The sequence below is a fragment of the Zootoca vivipara genome, chromosome 5, assembly GCF_965207765.1.
Source record: "Zootoca vivipara chromosome 5, rZooViv2.hap1.1, whole genome shotgun sequence".
Classification (NCBI taxonomy): Eukaryota; Metazoa; Chordata; class Lepidosauria; order Squamata; family Lacertidae; genus Zootoca; species Zootoca vivipara.
Genome location: NC_142588.1, coordinates 12,237,379 through 12,253,826, shown reverse-complemented (window position 1 = coordinate 12,253,826; position 16,448 = coordinate 12,237,379). Strand labels below are relative to the sequence as shown.

Genomic DNA, 16,448 nt, shown 5'->3' with positions numbered 1-16,448 from the left:
GCATGAGAACCCACATAGCTAAAGGAACACTGTAGCAACCTGACCACACATTGGACTCATCTGTTGACTCCTCAGGATGCCCTCACCCTCAGCTGAGGCAGGTGATGACTAGGGAGGGGGACATTTTCAGCAGTAGGGCCCCCCTGAATTCCAGTTCCTAGTAATCCAGTATTGGCACCTGCTTTGCTATCCATTTGTTGTCTGGCAAAAACTTCATTCTCATGTGCCTTAGTTGTGGCCGGTAGTTCAACCATTTAAAATATTTTGAGGGCTAACCTGCAGCCTTCCAGGTGTTGTGGGCTACAACTCCCATCTTCCCTGACTGCTGAATGTGGTGGCTAGAGCTGAGGAGAGTTGGGAGTCCAACATCGTAAGTAATCCTTCATAATAGATTCAGGTAGGTACCCGTGTTGGTCTAACACAGTTGAAATAAATAAAAAACATAGTCCAGTAGCTTATACCCAGAACAACCTTCATAATAGGTTTGATTCACACAGGAACTGCTGCTAGAGATGGTCTCTCTATATTTTTGTTGCCTCCCAGTCTTCTACGTTGTTTGAATATGATGTTTCATCATATTGTGTTTATTGTATACCAACCTGCAATTTGCTGAAGGCCAGTTTAGACATTAAAAGAGCTAAGGAAATGCCAGCATCTTCACCCACTACCCCAAGCAACATAATTAGTTGCCTGGCTCTGAACTAGGCATCAAGGAATGCTGAAAGAACACGAATCTCGGCTTTCCTTTAAACTAAATGCAACAATTGTATAACCACACTCTATCCAACTTAAGCTAAGCAGCTGTCAAGAGATCTGAAGGTTGACCTTTCCCTATGCAAATTACTGGTCAATAGTCCAGAATGGCTAATTGATGTTTCATCAGTGGGAGGCAATTGTTAGGCAGGAGATCAGAGTTGGAAGGATGATATACCAAGCACAGCTTGACACAGCTGAGAGGAGGGGATAAATATTGGCTGAAAACACTGCAAAATGGAGAGGAAGAAGGTCAGAGACCTCTGCTTCTCTATCTTATATTTAGGAAAGTGATTTGTCCATCTGTTCTCCATAAGTTTGGCAGTCTGTTGAGATATCACAACCAAACTCAGCACGAGAGTTCACAAGCTAGAGGTGGCAGACATTGCTGACGTTTGGACACTGGACACAATTTTGAATCAAGATGGTGGACTGAAATGTGACTTTGGTGTGATTTTTTTGGCTTAGGTTCTGCCACCTTTCAAGATATAACCAAACTTGGGGTTAGGGTTCCTGGGGTGGGTGCAGCAGTCTTTGTCAATGTTTGGAGTCTGGGTATCATTTTAAATCAAGATAGCAGACATAAATGTGACTTTGACATGACATCACCTGCTTTTGGCATCATACAATCCATTTAAAACTCACAGTATTTTTCGGTTTCTGAAATTTTCTGGGCAGCACCGAGCACTCCCCACTAGCATATTTACAAATAGTGAAAATATTACAAGGACACCCTCTATCTCTAGTGCACTCACATCTAAAAGGATACCAAAGCTGCATAGGGTTGCCTTGAAACTTTTCACTGCTCATCATCACTAAGATGCCAAAGTGCAAAAGAACATGCAGGCATAAAAAAGATGGCTGAAAGGTGTCACTAGAGCTCACAATGTACTATATAAACAGTAATATTGCCAAAACCACAATATAGGTGCATTTTGTGATAAGGAACAAAACTAAGAGGTACCAACCAACCATATGTGAGAAAGGTCCCTTTCTTTCTCTCTCCTTTCCCCTATCCCACCTATCAAAACTGGTGGAAATTTGTAATCTACTCCATGTTTTTGTTCAACACTAAGTTTCCATTTGTAACATTGATGAAAGAGCTGCCCCTCCCTGGCAAAGTTGTTCATAAATTTTAGTTCGAGGGTAAGCTTGCAGTGTCTTGAGAGTATGAAGGGGCTCTGTAGCCTTGCTAACAGGTGGAATGCCAAAGGCTGCTGGTTGAGAAGACAACTGTCAAGGCAAGCTTTTAGTATTAATGAGTTGAGTGGGGCAGGTGATAGGCAGAAACTGCAGTTCATTCATTAAAGGACATGCTTGTGAACAACCTCAGAAGCAAGATATACCTTTGCCTCCTCTCTTTTGTGTTTTTCTCTGCCAAGCATACAATATATGCTGATAGGGGACAGACTAGTAACAATGGCGTGTTTTTACAAGGATCACAAAAGAGACCACAGATGCTGCCATCTCAGGTTTCTCAAGGGCCATTGTGTCACTACCATTAGCACAAATTATGGGTTGCCTCCACCACCATTTGACAGCCCAAGTAAAATAATAATAATCCTAGTGCAGACAAGGGCAGCAGAACATCCAGAGATGTATCCAAGTTTAAAGGGTTCCCCAAGCAAAGTGACCACTGATGGGCCCCCTCCTCTGCCAACAGGTTCTCTCCAACTAACCTGGTTTTGGTGGTAGCACTCAAAGCTGTGTTGGGTATAGCCATCTTTTTAATTTCCCATAATTCCCTTATGTGGCATTAGATCAGGGGCATTGTTGGTAATTAAAAGGTTGGTAAATCCAACCAAGTGGCACTTCTTGGAATATCAAATTGAAAATAGAATTTAGTGGATAAGGGTAAGAATTGGCAAAGGTGCTGGGATCCTAGCACCTGCCCAAGGACATCAGGTCCGAACAATGGCGCTGAGACCATCACAGGCAATGGGAAATGCTATTCACATCCTCAGGTTGAAGTAGTGTTTGCTACCATGACCAGAATATAGAGTTTGGGCAGGCTTGCATGCAATTACTTGTCTGTTTTGGGGGTTGCAGTTAATAATAATCAGAAGTGCTACTGTAGAGCGCAAGTCTCCAATGGGCAAAAGGCTGACCAAGTCAGGATCTTTGAAAATGTTGAAGCTTCCTTTTATGTGCATTAAAGGTAAAGGGGCCCCTGACCATCAGGTCCAGTCGTGTCCGACTCTGGGGTTGCGGCACTCATCTCGCTCTATAGGCCGAGGGAGCCGGCGTTTGTCCGCAGACAGCTTCTGGGTCATGTGGCCAGCATGACAAAGCTGCTTCTGGCGAACCAGAGCAGCGCACGGAAACGCCGTTTACCTTCCCGCTGTAGCGGTTCCTATTTATCTACTTGCACTTTGACGTGCTTTCGAACTGCTAGGTTGGCAGGAGCTGGGACCAAGCAACGGGAGCTCACCCCGTCGCAGGGATTCGAACCGCCGACCTTCTGATCAGCAAGCCCTAGACTCTGTGGTTTAACCCACAGCGCCACCTGTGCATTAGACTACATTTAAAAGATTCCAATACCTCTCTGTTGAGTCCTCACAAAGACATCACAGCAGGAATCTTTTCCATAAATGTGGAGATGAAGTGTGGTTACTCTTGTATTTGGGGTTTAAAATCAGAAAGGATATTATTTTTCAACTTCATCCTCAGGATAGCAATAACTTTGTTGCCCAAAAGGTTCTCAAAATGAGAAACTGAGGACCACACTTTCTAATCAATCTGTTGACTATTGCCCATCACAGATTAAGCTAGCAACTGTGTAAATGTTTTTTAAAGCATAATCTAGGAAGATCAAATTGATCTAGAAAGCCCTGAATGCTTATGTTCCAACAGATTGTGGTGATAAGTACAGTATAGGCATACAGAGAGGCTTTCAAAGGTTGCTTCGTGTAGTCCCAAGATGAGGAACTCTGGTGCACACCACATGTTGTTGGGATTTCAACAGCTATCAACCCAGCAACCGTGGGAAAAGTGGGAATTGTAGTGCAACAACATCTGGAGGGCCAAAGGTTGTAAAATTATTTTTTCATATTACGTATGAGAAATAGCACAGCTGTAGAGACCTGATGAAAGTGAAGGCTTCAACAAGCTTGGCAACAGTGAGTGTCAGAGAAACAAAGAGTTTGGAATGCACTTTAGAGAGATTATAGTTAATCATGACATACACAACTAAGTATCATATGCCTCTTGGCAGGATAGCTCCCTGTAACAGAGGAGACACTGTTATGTGTTTAGCCGGAAAACATGCTTAAGAGCCATACCCCCTTGCTAACACATGTGCTTTATATGGAAAACTGGGACTTTAAACAATGGCTCCTTGCCATAGCTTAGCATCAATTCAACACTGTTCTGAACAAGTCCACTTCCAATAAACTCTTGTTGCCGCTTGGCTGGAATCTCATCTGTACCCCCGATTCCAAGAATATTGAACTATTAAGAGTGTCTTGGGGCAGAAGCCTCTAGGCCAAGGAAAAGTCAGGCAACATATCCCGCTCCATTAGAGTCTCACAATTCTTCACTATATTTTATAGTTTCTTCCCCCACCCCAAGGACTTTTGAAGCCCAAGCAGAGTTTGGGTAGTGCTGAAAGAACTTTGGACATTTAGTGGAAAGGTTTCAAAGATCAGCAATATTTTATGTAGTTTGTTTTTGAAATGTTTGTGGTATGTATTATTAGGTTGTTCTTCTTCTGCCCTGAGGTGATGAGTTTAAGAACATATTTGTCAAAAAATGAATTAAAAATGATGGGATTTTACTCAGTTGGTTATTACTGTCAATTTCCATCCTTGGTAACATGGTTGTAGTAGTAGAGGAGTCCTTTAAGTTCCTGGGCTCTATAATTTCTCAAAAGTTAAACTGGTCAAGCAACATCAATAGTATTATTAAAAAGGTCCACCAGAGGTTGTATTTCCTGCATCAACTAAGGAAATTTAAATTGCCCCAGGAAGTGTTGATCCAATTTTACAGAAGCATTATTGAAACTGTTCTCTGTAATTCTATTACTGCTTGATATGGCACAGCCTCCAAGACATACAAGAAAAGGCTCCAACGAGCTGTAAGAATTGCAGAAAGGGCAATTGGTGCTAGCTTGCCTACAATAGAGACAATCTATGCTACCAGAGTTAAGAAGAGAGCAGAGAGAATTGCAGCAGATCCTTTATATCCCAGACATCATCTGCTAGATTTACTCTCATCTGGACGTCGCTACAGGTCTTCATATACAAAATCGGCCAGGCACAGGAACAGTTTTTTCCCTTGTGCCATTAAATTGTTAAATTTGTAGATGTGTAGCTGAAGGGGAGGTCAATTATGGGTGGGTTTCTTTGCTTATTTGTATTGTGAGTGGAACAGTGTGTGTATGTTTACATTGCAATGTAGCCGAAACAAATTCCAAGTATGTTGGAAAATGTACTTGGCCAATAATAAATTATTCTTATTCTTAAGATCTAAACATGAATAGGCAAGCAGCTTGGGAGTTGCTAGCTTATTTTTAATTATTGTCTTCCTCTTTGTGATCCTGTTTTTTGGGGGGTGCGGTTTTTCAAGGGTTGGAAAGAGGGGCCAGGATAAAGTTGAGAGTTTAGTTATCAGTCATTTCAAAAGTTATAGTCCAATTATAAGAACTGAATGACAAGGTTACAACTCCATAGTTTTCTTCACCTTCTCCTCTAATAAGATGGTTAGGAGTTAATTACAGGTTTAGGATTTTTTCATTGAGTGCAATCTGTGACTGTGTGAGATTTGCCAAGTAAGTCACCATCAGCAGGTCCTGAAAAGAAGAAAGGAGCATGCATAAGATTAGGCAGAAAACAATTGTATAAAATAATAATCTGTTAATTTGCAGGAGCATATTTATACTTGGGTCCACCTGGTTGTGCCAAGAGACTGCAGAGCCTCTTAAACTCCCAGTTCCAGATTGTTTAATGCAGCTTGAAAGCCTTGCCAAACAGTTACATTATCATGAAGCTTCGTACCAATGGGATTTAGTCCACTAAGAGAGGTGCTCTACTAATTTTGATCTCATTCTCTGCAATATGGTACAGGAAGGGAAACCTTATTCTGCCTGAGGGCCACATTCCCTTATAAGCAACCTTCTGGGGGCTGCTTGCCAATGGTTGGTGTGGCCAGAAGCAAAAGTGGGCACAGCAATAAATGAAATTCTTCTCTCTATATGGTAGACTAATTCCAACCATACAAAAGCCAGAGGTTTCTACATGGACATGCTACATCTCTTCACACACAAACACCCCCATCCAAACAAGCAAGATGAATTATCGAAGTCTAAGGACACATTCCAACCGTGCAAAAGGACTTGAAGAGAGCATGGAGCAGTGTCAGTTAGGTATGTGGCCTGGGTAGCCGGGCCGCAATGTTCCAGACCCGTTGTACACAAAGGCTGCACAGTTGCTGTGCCTCTATTTTCCAGACAGGAAACCTGAACCAGAGGTTACCACCACTATCTTGAGTTATGCAGTCTGAACTGCTTGGCCACCACCAATAATTTTACATGTCCAAAACTGCCATGTGCAGTTGGGTAAACCGAGGCACTGGTCAAGACCTAGGCTGTGACTGCAAAACTACACAGCAGCATTCAAGGGAGCTTGTGGGAAGGAGCTTATACATAGAACATACTGGCTTGGCTACCATCCTTTTATAAGCAACGTGTATGCACACACCCCACCCCAACACTAACTTTGGAACTGGTAAGAGTCCATATTTTTATCCAAATAAAATATAGAACGCAAGTTCTGTATTTGCAGGGAAATAAGCCTTCATAAAAGGTAGCCAATTCAAAGTCCCCTCTGGTTGTTCAGGAAGGTTGCCGCACCAGATATCTAAGACTGTCTTGCAAGTCAGTACACACAAGAGGTGCTACTAAACTCAACAGGAATCACCAGCTTACCCACCTATACATCTGTATCTTAGCCAATTGTGGCACATTGCTTGCATGGAGGAAGCTTCCAAGCAAGCAATGCTTTTACAAGCCAGCTCTACGGACTTACGTTGATATTGCTGTTCAACATTGTCTCAAAGTCCTCTGGCGAAATCTTTGGAACCTGGGTGATGAGGTCCATCAGGAAGCGGCCAACAGTGTTGTCAGCAGTCACCTTACCAGACTAGATATGAAGACAGGCAATGTTAACAAGTCATTCAAAATAAATGTGCACACAAACAAGGGTGCATTTATTTTCTGGCCAGACCACAACACTATCCTCACCAGCACATCTTCGGCATACTGCAGAACCGTGCTCAGGGTATCCTGAATCCGAGCAGAAGCAGCTCCCACTTGCTGAAGGTCACTGGATAAACTGATCACTCGATTTGGACTGAAGCAAGTCTTCATGACGAGATCAACTGAGAAGACAGGGTGTGGGAATGACTGTTAGAACAGCATTTGTGGCCACTGGCAATTCCAGAAATTGAACCTAAAGCCATGTACTGTAGCAAAAATGGTGCTTCACTGCTCATATGCAGCCTTCTGAATCCAATGCCATGGCCTTTCTAGTGGGAATTCAACAACAATTTGATGCTACTGTCTCATCTCTTTCCCCTGGCCATTGTATGGTTAGTTATTCAGCTGAAAGCATTGTTGGCAAAGCCTTTCACTCATTGAAATTGAAATCCAATTGTTAAAAATCCAGGTTGCTGAAGGTTGATATTGCCAAATACAGTAGTGTGCATCTTCCAATTTAGGGAAAGCATTTAAAAGCTGAACAACATGTTTAGGTGCAGAACAGTGTCTCTGGGCACACAAGCATGTTGCTACTGTTGCTGCTATTAGTGCTTAATTTCCTTCCTGTCAGCCAAGTTCCCTTGCAAGTCCCTCCTCCCACCTGCTTTCCCTCACAATGTGGCAGACATATACTGTATCTAGGACCTGAGCTGAAGGAAGCGGGTTGCAGGGCCAAAAAGTAATCAATTGGAGATTAAGGCCCCTCACTCTACCCACCCGATTCAAGCTATGCACTCACTGCCGTTTTGCAGCTGTTGGGCAGCAATCCAGGTTACCAGACCTTGGTCAGCAACCGAAAACCCAGCTGGACCCAAATATTTATAAACACAGTGGTATCTAAGCACTGATCAGCGGACAGCTATCATTGTGCCCTCATTGCTTCAAGGAAAAGCCAGCACCATCCTACTGCCCAAGAGCAGGTTCTCTAACCCCTGGAACAAAGTCGTGTGGTGGTGGTAGGCTGTTTTCCCACATGGCCATGGCCGAACTTTGAAAGAGCAGCAACTGGAAAACAATACCTTTCCCACAGCCTTATTTCTGAAAAAGAATCTTACATTTGTTGTAGGTTCATTTTTATTTTTTACTGTGAGCTGCCTTGGAGGCCTACTGACAGGCAGAGAGGCAGGATATATATGGTTTAGAATTTTTAATATAAGCTAAATAAAAGTCAGTTCATTCAAGAAAATGTATTAGTTGATCAGCTGGTTATTCCACCTGAAGTGTTGTACATTTAACTGTATTATAGCCTTAACTATTACTACTCTACATCATTCAGCTCCAGCCTTACAAGAGTGTTGGGTAACTGAATCCTCAGTCTTTTGTTCTAAATCACCCACAGCAAACCACCCCCACCCCCACTACTTGGAAGTAGAGAGAGCATGTACAGAGACAGCGGCCATAATATGCGGAGGCAACACAAAGGAGTACTATGAATGCTCTAGACTGGAACACACTACTATGGTCAGGTTGGTGGTGGAATAAACATATGTGTGCATTTGATAACTACTTGCCCCAGGCAAACCAGATGGCTGCTGTAGATTAATTAATCATCATTTTTCCTCCTCCTATTAATTTATCTACAATTCTTTCTTTCTGTCTTTTCTTTAACTGCCAGGCTAGGTATCTCCCCACTTTATTAGAATATTCAAAACTTCTTTGCTTCAAATATCTTATCTTGTTTTCTATTTAACTAAGATCATCGAGACTTGGTTCTGTAATACTCTAATATAAATAAATAAAATCCCAGTCTTCCAACCTAAGGGTCAGCATCACCCATAGGAATGAGTGGCAACTATTTCACTTATACGGGGAGTAGCAAAGGAGTGATCACACAAGCCCCACTCCTTATCCCTAGTAAAATCAGCATCAGGCATAAGTGGCAGGTTAGGCCACTCTCAACTGTGTCCTAGATTACAGCCCTATTACTCTATCCCACAGATAGAGTCTGTCTGTCTAGACCCATTTCTTTGTCACACTAGAGAGCAGCCCCAAAGAATGAGGGGAACTTGGGAGGACAGGCACACACTACTTTAATCACTCAAAGACATTTATCAAATATCAAACAAGTATGAGAATACTTACCACCTATCCGTTCTGTGTCATAGTAAGTATACTTCACTGTGAGCGGAGTGAACATTACTCCCATAGTCTTACCAGGGACTCCCATTGCAGTACTAGAGGAAAAATAGATTTTCTTAGCACAGCACTTCCAAACAAGGGCTCAGAGGAAGCTTTATAGCACCCAAGGAGGTGGTTACACCGGGAGGCCTCACTGGCTTAATTCATATGGCATGGTAGGACAATCTATGGCTTACCGTGATGGTGCAAATGTGTGGGGTTTTGGAGGAGCTCACAATCACTTGGCTCTTCCCGGGTCATTTTTGTTCCCACATCACACCAGACTATGCCTAAGTTTGCCTTAGGGCGTCATCTGAACCCAGAATCATGGTTAAGCTCCCTCTTCACTAACCATCAGCTAATGCCAAGAAAAAAAACCTTGGTTACACAACTCATAGTTAGTGAAAAGAGAGCTTAACTATGAATCCTGCTTCGGGCAACCAAGTAAGCTAAACTTCGGCAAGAACTGCAAATATACAAATAGTACTTCTGAATGCTCAAGTGGACAAGTACCTGATTAAAAAGCAAGGAAATTACAGAATGGTAGGAAACAGAAGAAAGCACAAATGAGAACATTAACACCTGTTCTCATCTCATCCCTTCCCCATACATAGTACGTGGAGGACCATATCTCCACAACAAATGCTTTCATCCACACAATTAGGATCCTTAAAAGCAGGATGAAGGATTTTTTTCCTCCTTCCTCTGTAATGCCCATTGAAACGTTCTCCAAGTCCTTTGTTAATTTGAAACTTACAGTCAGGAGCCCTGGAATGTTCTCATAAATTGAATGTCCTTGGGTATATGAGACAGACAGTGCCTTCTCCATGGTAACGACCAAATAAGGCACAGTCTCCCAGGAAAGTTCCACTGGGCTCAGTCTTTCTGTTTATAGATATGCTTTGAAAACATTTTTATTTCAAATAGTCATACTTATTTGATGGCCTATTGCATTTAGATTTTTGTTTTTGATATTTTATTGTCTTGCTTGTTTTTGAAAGGCTATTTTGTAAAACACCAGATTTCTAGTTAAAAGGAACAAAGATGGAGGCAGAACAAGTGCAGTACACAAAAGTTGTTTTGTAAATACCTGATATAGGCCTTAATGCTCATGCGCCCATTTTGTAGACTGGTGTCCACCGTGAGGTGAATTGGATTGTGTGCTTCTCGACTGTAATATTCGTGAATCAAGACAGAGTGTTCTGTGATGTCATGCCCTGTTGCATACCTTCAAAAACATAATTAAGACTAATTAATACCTGCACACAATGAAGCCCATTCATTCAACACAGACCTTTTAGACACAGATGAGATATGCCAGTGAGATATATTAAACAATGCTAATTCAGATGTAGATACATCCATAAATCATTCTTGTGCTGTCCTCTGAATTACATTAAAGAAATATAACTTGGTTTGGAGGCAAAAGATTCCTGTATTGCAGGGGGTTGGACTAGATTACCATTGTGATCCCTTCCAACTTTACAATTCTATGATTCTTTGATAAACCAGTTGCATTACAAAATAAATACTAGGGAAAAAGATAGCAAGAGAATTGCCAGTACCTCTGCTGAGAAAGCAAAAGCCCAGTGCAATTAGAAACTGAACTTAGTTAAAATAAACCAAAATCAAATGTTCGACATTTGTTTAAACTAACTACAGTTAGAACTAGCCACAGTTCTCAGAGTCTGGATAAAATAGAGAACTGTGATTAATCGAAAAGTGAAAGCAGATAAGCTTATAATATCCTCTTGGTTGTGTGGAGAGGAAAAGTAGCAGGGAGGTATATGCCTCTGAGGCTCACAAAACACTCATTCCTTTAATCACAGCCCACGGTTTGTCATTATGTCTAAACCAGGCCCTTACACAGTGAACATATGTTATAGGTATGGGGAGACTGGCATATCCAACATTCATAAGTAATGTAGCCACATGATATTCCAGCCATTTAACCAATTGGTCTATATGGAACAAGATGTTCCTCTCCTCCAATTAAATGGGCAGTCAGTTATTTACTGCAGTCATTGAGGTCTCTTGTTGGGTACAAAAATATATTTTTGAAATGTTTTTGTGTTGACTGTAAGCCATCATGGAGGGGGGGTACTTTGGATTTTGAAAGATGTCATAAAGAATATTAACAAATATGTATTTATTTAACATGTTTATATCCCACCCTTCTCCCAAGTTGGGACTTGGCAGCAGTGCTTTAAAAAAAAATCAGATAAGACACTCTAACATAGAACTAACTGAAGTCAGGAAATTGCTGTAGTTCTGCCATTTTTAGGTGTCACAATTAATTTTACCTTCTCTGGCATGAGTTATGCAACACAGGAGTAAACACACTTTTGCCCCTGCATAACTTGCACTGTACATCAACAATTTTAAAAGCCCATTAATGCTGTTCTGTTTTTGTAACAAGAAGACCAGCAACCTACCATCCCAGAATAACCTCACTGGGAGAAACTTTCTTGTGCAGTTCATACATATTCTTGGCAAATTCCATGTCAACTGCCACCTAGAAGTAAAGAAAGGAAGTAAGTAAGAGAATCTGTAGCAGTGAGTCTCATCTATTGCAATGGTAGCAACTCTCCAAGGCCTGAAGCAGTCTTCCCTGCCTTGTTAACTAAGTTCTTGTGGCTGTAGATGCCGAAGATTGAACCTGGAACTCTACATGCACAAAACCTGCTCTTTACAAATGGTCTTATAGTTTCCCTGCCTTCATTTCAATCAATCACCAGGTTATCAAATTTCCAAGAAATGATGCTGCACCAGAGTCACAGGGATTTTAAAACCCAGAATTCTCTAATCTAGCTATCAACTATTTCAACACCACACTGGGCTTAGCTCTGAGTGGCCAGTACATGACATAATACAGCACGGGGAGAAAGCAGGTACTCACCTCATCTTCTGACTCATTGTGAGGCACTGAGAAGCAGTTGGTGACTTCTACTGAATGCTTGTCAATGGTGCCTGCAAAATTAAGGACAACATGTTTCTGTAAGAGAAAGCCTTTCTAACCAAGGCCCCGGGATCATGCAAGGAGAGATTTTGTAATTAAGGTATAAGACAAGGATGAGCGATTGTCAGCTGCTGGGCTGGTCTCAGCTCATGAAGCCTTGCAATTCCAGAATGTTTGTCAACTGTGCCTGTGAAATTAAGAGAGATGTTTCCATGAGAAAGCATCAGCCCAATCCCTACCATGGCCCTCTCCAGTTTTGTTGGGAGCTAGAGGGAGAGGCAAAAGTGCTGGAGGGTAGAGGAAGGAAACCCAGATTAATAGGCAAAATGCCTTCTTTATGCTGGAGTGTCTGATGTTATCCAATTGCAAAGTGTTGTGGGTCCTTGGGGAGAAAGAAACCAAAATTTAGGCTGCTGGAGGGAAAGGCAAGGGGCTTGTTTTTAGGGGTGCTGCTGCTGTAGAGTATCAAAGCATTTTATGTACTCAAAATGCAAAGTGCTTTCCCTTTTATTGCTTTCTCTTGGAGGGAGAAAGGGAGGGAAGGATGAAGTCCTGGATCTACCAAAATAATGTGACCCCAGACATCTTACAGCTGGTGGATTGCAGCCCTTGACAGAAGATTTCCCACCCTTGGCACAGAACTTAGGAAAAGCCTGACCAAAAGAAGCAGAACATTCAGGTTTGCTAAGAAAGTATGGTGGAATTAGAAACATCACCCAGCTTTCTTCTCCATCTTCAGTTTCTTTCTGTATCTAGCAAATACTACTTTTTATTGTGATGTACAACAATGTGGCCATAAGTTACACTGGCTCATGGGATCACTTTTCAGTATAAGGCCTGAGTATTTTGACCTGGTGCAAAAAAGAGCTCCTTGTTCCTTCAATAAACTATTTAGAAAAGTACACTGCAACAGGTGCACTTTTCCTTGCCTTTTATGACAAGCTATCCTCTTCCAAAATCCCCTCTTCTACGTAAATTTGTAGAATCATAGTAGAGTTGGAAGAGATCTTGGGGATCATCTAGTCCAACTCCCTGCAATGCAGGAATATGCAGCTGTCTCATAAGGGGATCAAACCTGCAACCTAGATGTTATTTAAAGCACATTTAGTTCTCCACTACATTTGGGCATCCTAGGGTTGAGATATGTGACCATGCAAGAGGTAGCACAGCCTAGCGGCTTGACCTACAAATCAGTAAGTTCCTGGTTTGCCTTGTCTCTTTGCCATAAAGCAGGCATCCCCAAACTTCGGCCCTCCAGAAGTTTTATACTGCAATTCCCATCATCCCTGACCACTGTTCCTGTTAGCTAGGGATCATGGGAGTTGTAGGCCAAAACATCTGGAGGGCCGCAGTTTGGGGATGCCTGCCATAAAGTCATAAATTCAACACCCATCTGCAATATGGGAATAATCATTCTTCTCACTTGCCTGACAAACTGGTTGAGATACCATAGTGAGTGAAGTGTTCTGAGAGCCACTACAGTTGACGTGAATAGAACAGGGAGATCTGGCTTCCAAATTCCTTGCTCAAGCCACTGCAGTATACACAGGTGGGCTGCCTTTTAGGCTACTTCACAGGAATGATCCTGTGCACCAGCCAAACATTGACAAGAGGAAGCAGGAACAAAATGCAATAAATAATGCACCATTACAAAACGGGAGCGGCGAAGCAGCAAAGCTGCCATGTGACCTCGGCTACAAGGCCAGATTCAAATTTCGCCTCTGCCTGTCAAATACACTTGGAAAACTTTAAGAGGAGGAATGGGACCCTATGACCCTCCACTTACTGTTAGCCTAGGGATGATGGGAGCTCGGGCCCACCAATGTCTGGAGGCAAAAGGCTCCCCCATCCCTGTCTAGGTAACCTTGCAAAGCAGTCTAAACTAAGCACTGCATAAATGCTGCAAAGCAACTGCTTGTAGCATTTTAACTTCTTGTATATTTTCAACGCATGGTAGCTTTTTCCCGGTTTTATCTTTTTGTAACCCGCTTTGAGGGTTTGGGTTATTGTTGTTTACAATTGATCTATAAACTTCATGAAATAAAAATAAAGCATCAAATTAATTAACTAGCATAGCTACATTTTAATTAGTATGAAGATGACTAGCTGGTTTTCTATCTTGATTTTATTTTAGGAACCGCCCTGAGACCCCCGGATATAGGGCAGGATAAAAATTTAATAAATAATAATACAGTAATGATTTTGAGTTTGATTGATGACCAAGCAGTGTACCGGTATATATATTATGGGATAAAAACAAAGGACGCATAAAGTTATTAACTGGCAAAGCTACATTTAAATGAGTACACAGATGACTGACTTCCGAGTTCCACGTTTGTGTTTTAACACCCAAGCGGTGTATACATTTTACGAAATAAAACTCAACTGCGAACTAAAACGTAACAATGCCAGTTAATTAATTTATCGCTTCCGTTTCATAAAACCTATACGCCAGTCGGTTATAAAACAAAAGCAAGCCAGCGAAACTCCAAGCCGATTATTACCAGCCTACCAGTAGAGACGGAGTGCAAGATAGGTAAAGAACGAAAGGCGGACTTCTGAGCATGTGCAGAGTTCCGACCACGAGTAAAAGCGGCGGTTGGGACGGAAGGGTGTCGTTGGTCTTACCGAGCAGCGTCCCGATGACCCGGGCGGCCCCCTCGTTCCGCCGCTCGAAGCTGTCCACGATGGAAGCGAGCACCACCGGATGGATCCGGACCGCGCGGCCGCCGGGAAAAGGCGCCGCCAAAGCCGGCGGCGGGGCAGGGGCCGGAGTCGGGGCCGGCGCGGGTTGGGCCTGAAGGGGAACCGGAGCTGGAGCCGCGGGGGGCGCCGACAAAACAGCGGCGGCGGCAGTGGAGGCAGCTACGGGCGGGGAAGCAGCCGCGGGAGGAGGCGGAGGCGGCGGCGAGGGAGTCGCGGCGCTCTGAGGGGAATTCGCTGCTACGGCCGCCATCTTGTCGGCGAAAGGGACCCGTGGAAGCGGCTCCTCGGCGCTGATAGGCTGAGCCGATGCGACGGAGGAGTCACGTGCTCCGCCTTCCTCCCGAGGAGGCGCGTCACGCCTTCCATCCCCCGCGACGCTTTGGTTGCCGCCACCATAGACGTATAAATAATTATAGAGTGACGCGTTCAACCCGAGTGGCGTGGAGCGTCCTAGTTCCCTTTTCACTTTCTCCTTCCTCCTCCCTTCAAAGTGCCGATAGAGTAGCAATGGAGAGTTTTCAGCTTGCTTGTTGCATGGCGGCGAGTGTGTCATCTTCCATCCCACCAAGAATAATAGAATTTTAGAGTTGGAAGGGACTAGTCCAACCATCCCTGTAATGTTGGAAGCCTTTGACCAATGTGGGGCTCGAACCTACGACTCTGATATTAAAAATATCATGCTAAGCGATTGAGCTACCCCGTGTTAAATAGGTACTGATCCTTCCCTGCCAAATTGTGGATATTTGATTTCTCGTGGGATGGGGAGAGAGCTTTAAAAAGGTTTTGTTTGTTTTGAATTTTTTTAAAAAAAATAAAATAAAATACCAATACAGTCCAGTTATAGTGCTGGTGGGTGGACTGCACTTAAGGTAGTTTACAACAATCCTGTAACATGCACTATTGATATAGCACAGGGGTGGGCAACCTAAGGCCTGGGGGCCGGATGCAGCCCGTGGTCCAGGAATCGGTGTGTTTTTACATGAGTAGAATGTGTGCTTTTATTTAAAATGCATCTCCGGGTTATTTGTGGGGCATAGGAATTTGTTCATTCCCCCCCCCCAATATAGTCCAGCCCACCACATGGTCTGAGGGACGAAAAAGGTTGCTGACCCCTAATATAGCAGGTATAAGTGGCACTGAAGGCATATAGATTCTTACATCAGTGCCCTGCAACTTAGAACAGCATTATTATACCCATCACACATGGGTATGACAACAATTAGGCCTATGTTGATACATGACAACCCTGCAGTGTAGTCCAATATTATCTGGTCATCTACTACAGGTTTTTTTAAAGGGTATTTTTACACTTGGGGCAGAAAGGATACGTTTTTCTTACGCTGGGAAAACATACAAGGCTGTTTTGGGAGGTTTTTAATGTTTAATAGATTGTTGTATTTTATTTTTCTGTTGGAAGCCGCCCAGAGTGGCTGGGGAAATCCAGCCAGATGGGTGGGGTATAAATAATAAATTATTATTATTATTATTATTATTATTATTTTTCTAAAGGATTCTCAGCATTATCGGCTGACATCTTCATGCGATATCAACGGTGCCTTGAAATCAGCTGCCCTGCTCTCCCTTGCATGAGCAATATATTGCTGTGTCTTGCTGGCTCAAAATCATTATTGTGGTGTGATTTCAAAGCCAATTTTGGCC

The 16,448-nt window shown here is 42.9% G+C and overlaps 1 protein-coding gene across 1 annotated transcript; it reads right to left on the bottom strand.

The window, feature by feature from the left end:
* Positions 1 to 5,242: 5,242 nt before the first annotated feature.
* On the bottom strand, positions 5,243 to 15,055 carry EIF3F (eukaryotic translation initiation factor 3 subunit F). Its single transcript, XM_035137791.3, has 8 exons — positions 14,712 to 15,055; positions 12,024 to 12,094; positions 11,560 to 11,639; positions 10,215 to 10,352; positions 9,089 to 9,180; positions 6,992 to 7,128; positions 6,777 to 6,890; positions 5,243 to 5,542 (listed from the first exon to the last, which is right to left on the bottom strand). The coding sequence occupies exons 1-8, from the start codon at positions 15,037 to 15,039 to the stop codon at positions 5,465 to 5,467; spliced, it is 1,038 nt and encodes a 345-aa protein (XP_034993682.2). The 5' UTR covers positions 15,040 to 15,055; the 3' UTR covers positions 5,243 to 5,464.
* Positions 15,056 to 16,448: the final 1,393 nt, after the last annotated feature.

Coding starts and splice junctions, on each gene's coding strand:
- EIF3F (XM_035137791.3), bottom strand. CDS start 15,039: ATGGCGGCCGTAGCAGCGAATTCCCCTCAGAGCGCCGCGACTCCCTCG. Junction 11,640..12,023: donor ACAATGAGTCAGAAGATGAG/GTGAGTACCTGC, acceptor CTTTACTTCTAG/GTGGCAGTTGACATGGAATT. Junction 7,129..9,088: donor TGACACAGAACGGATAGGTG/GTAAGTATTCTC, acceptor CTGTCTTCTCAG/TTGATCTCGTCATGAAGACT.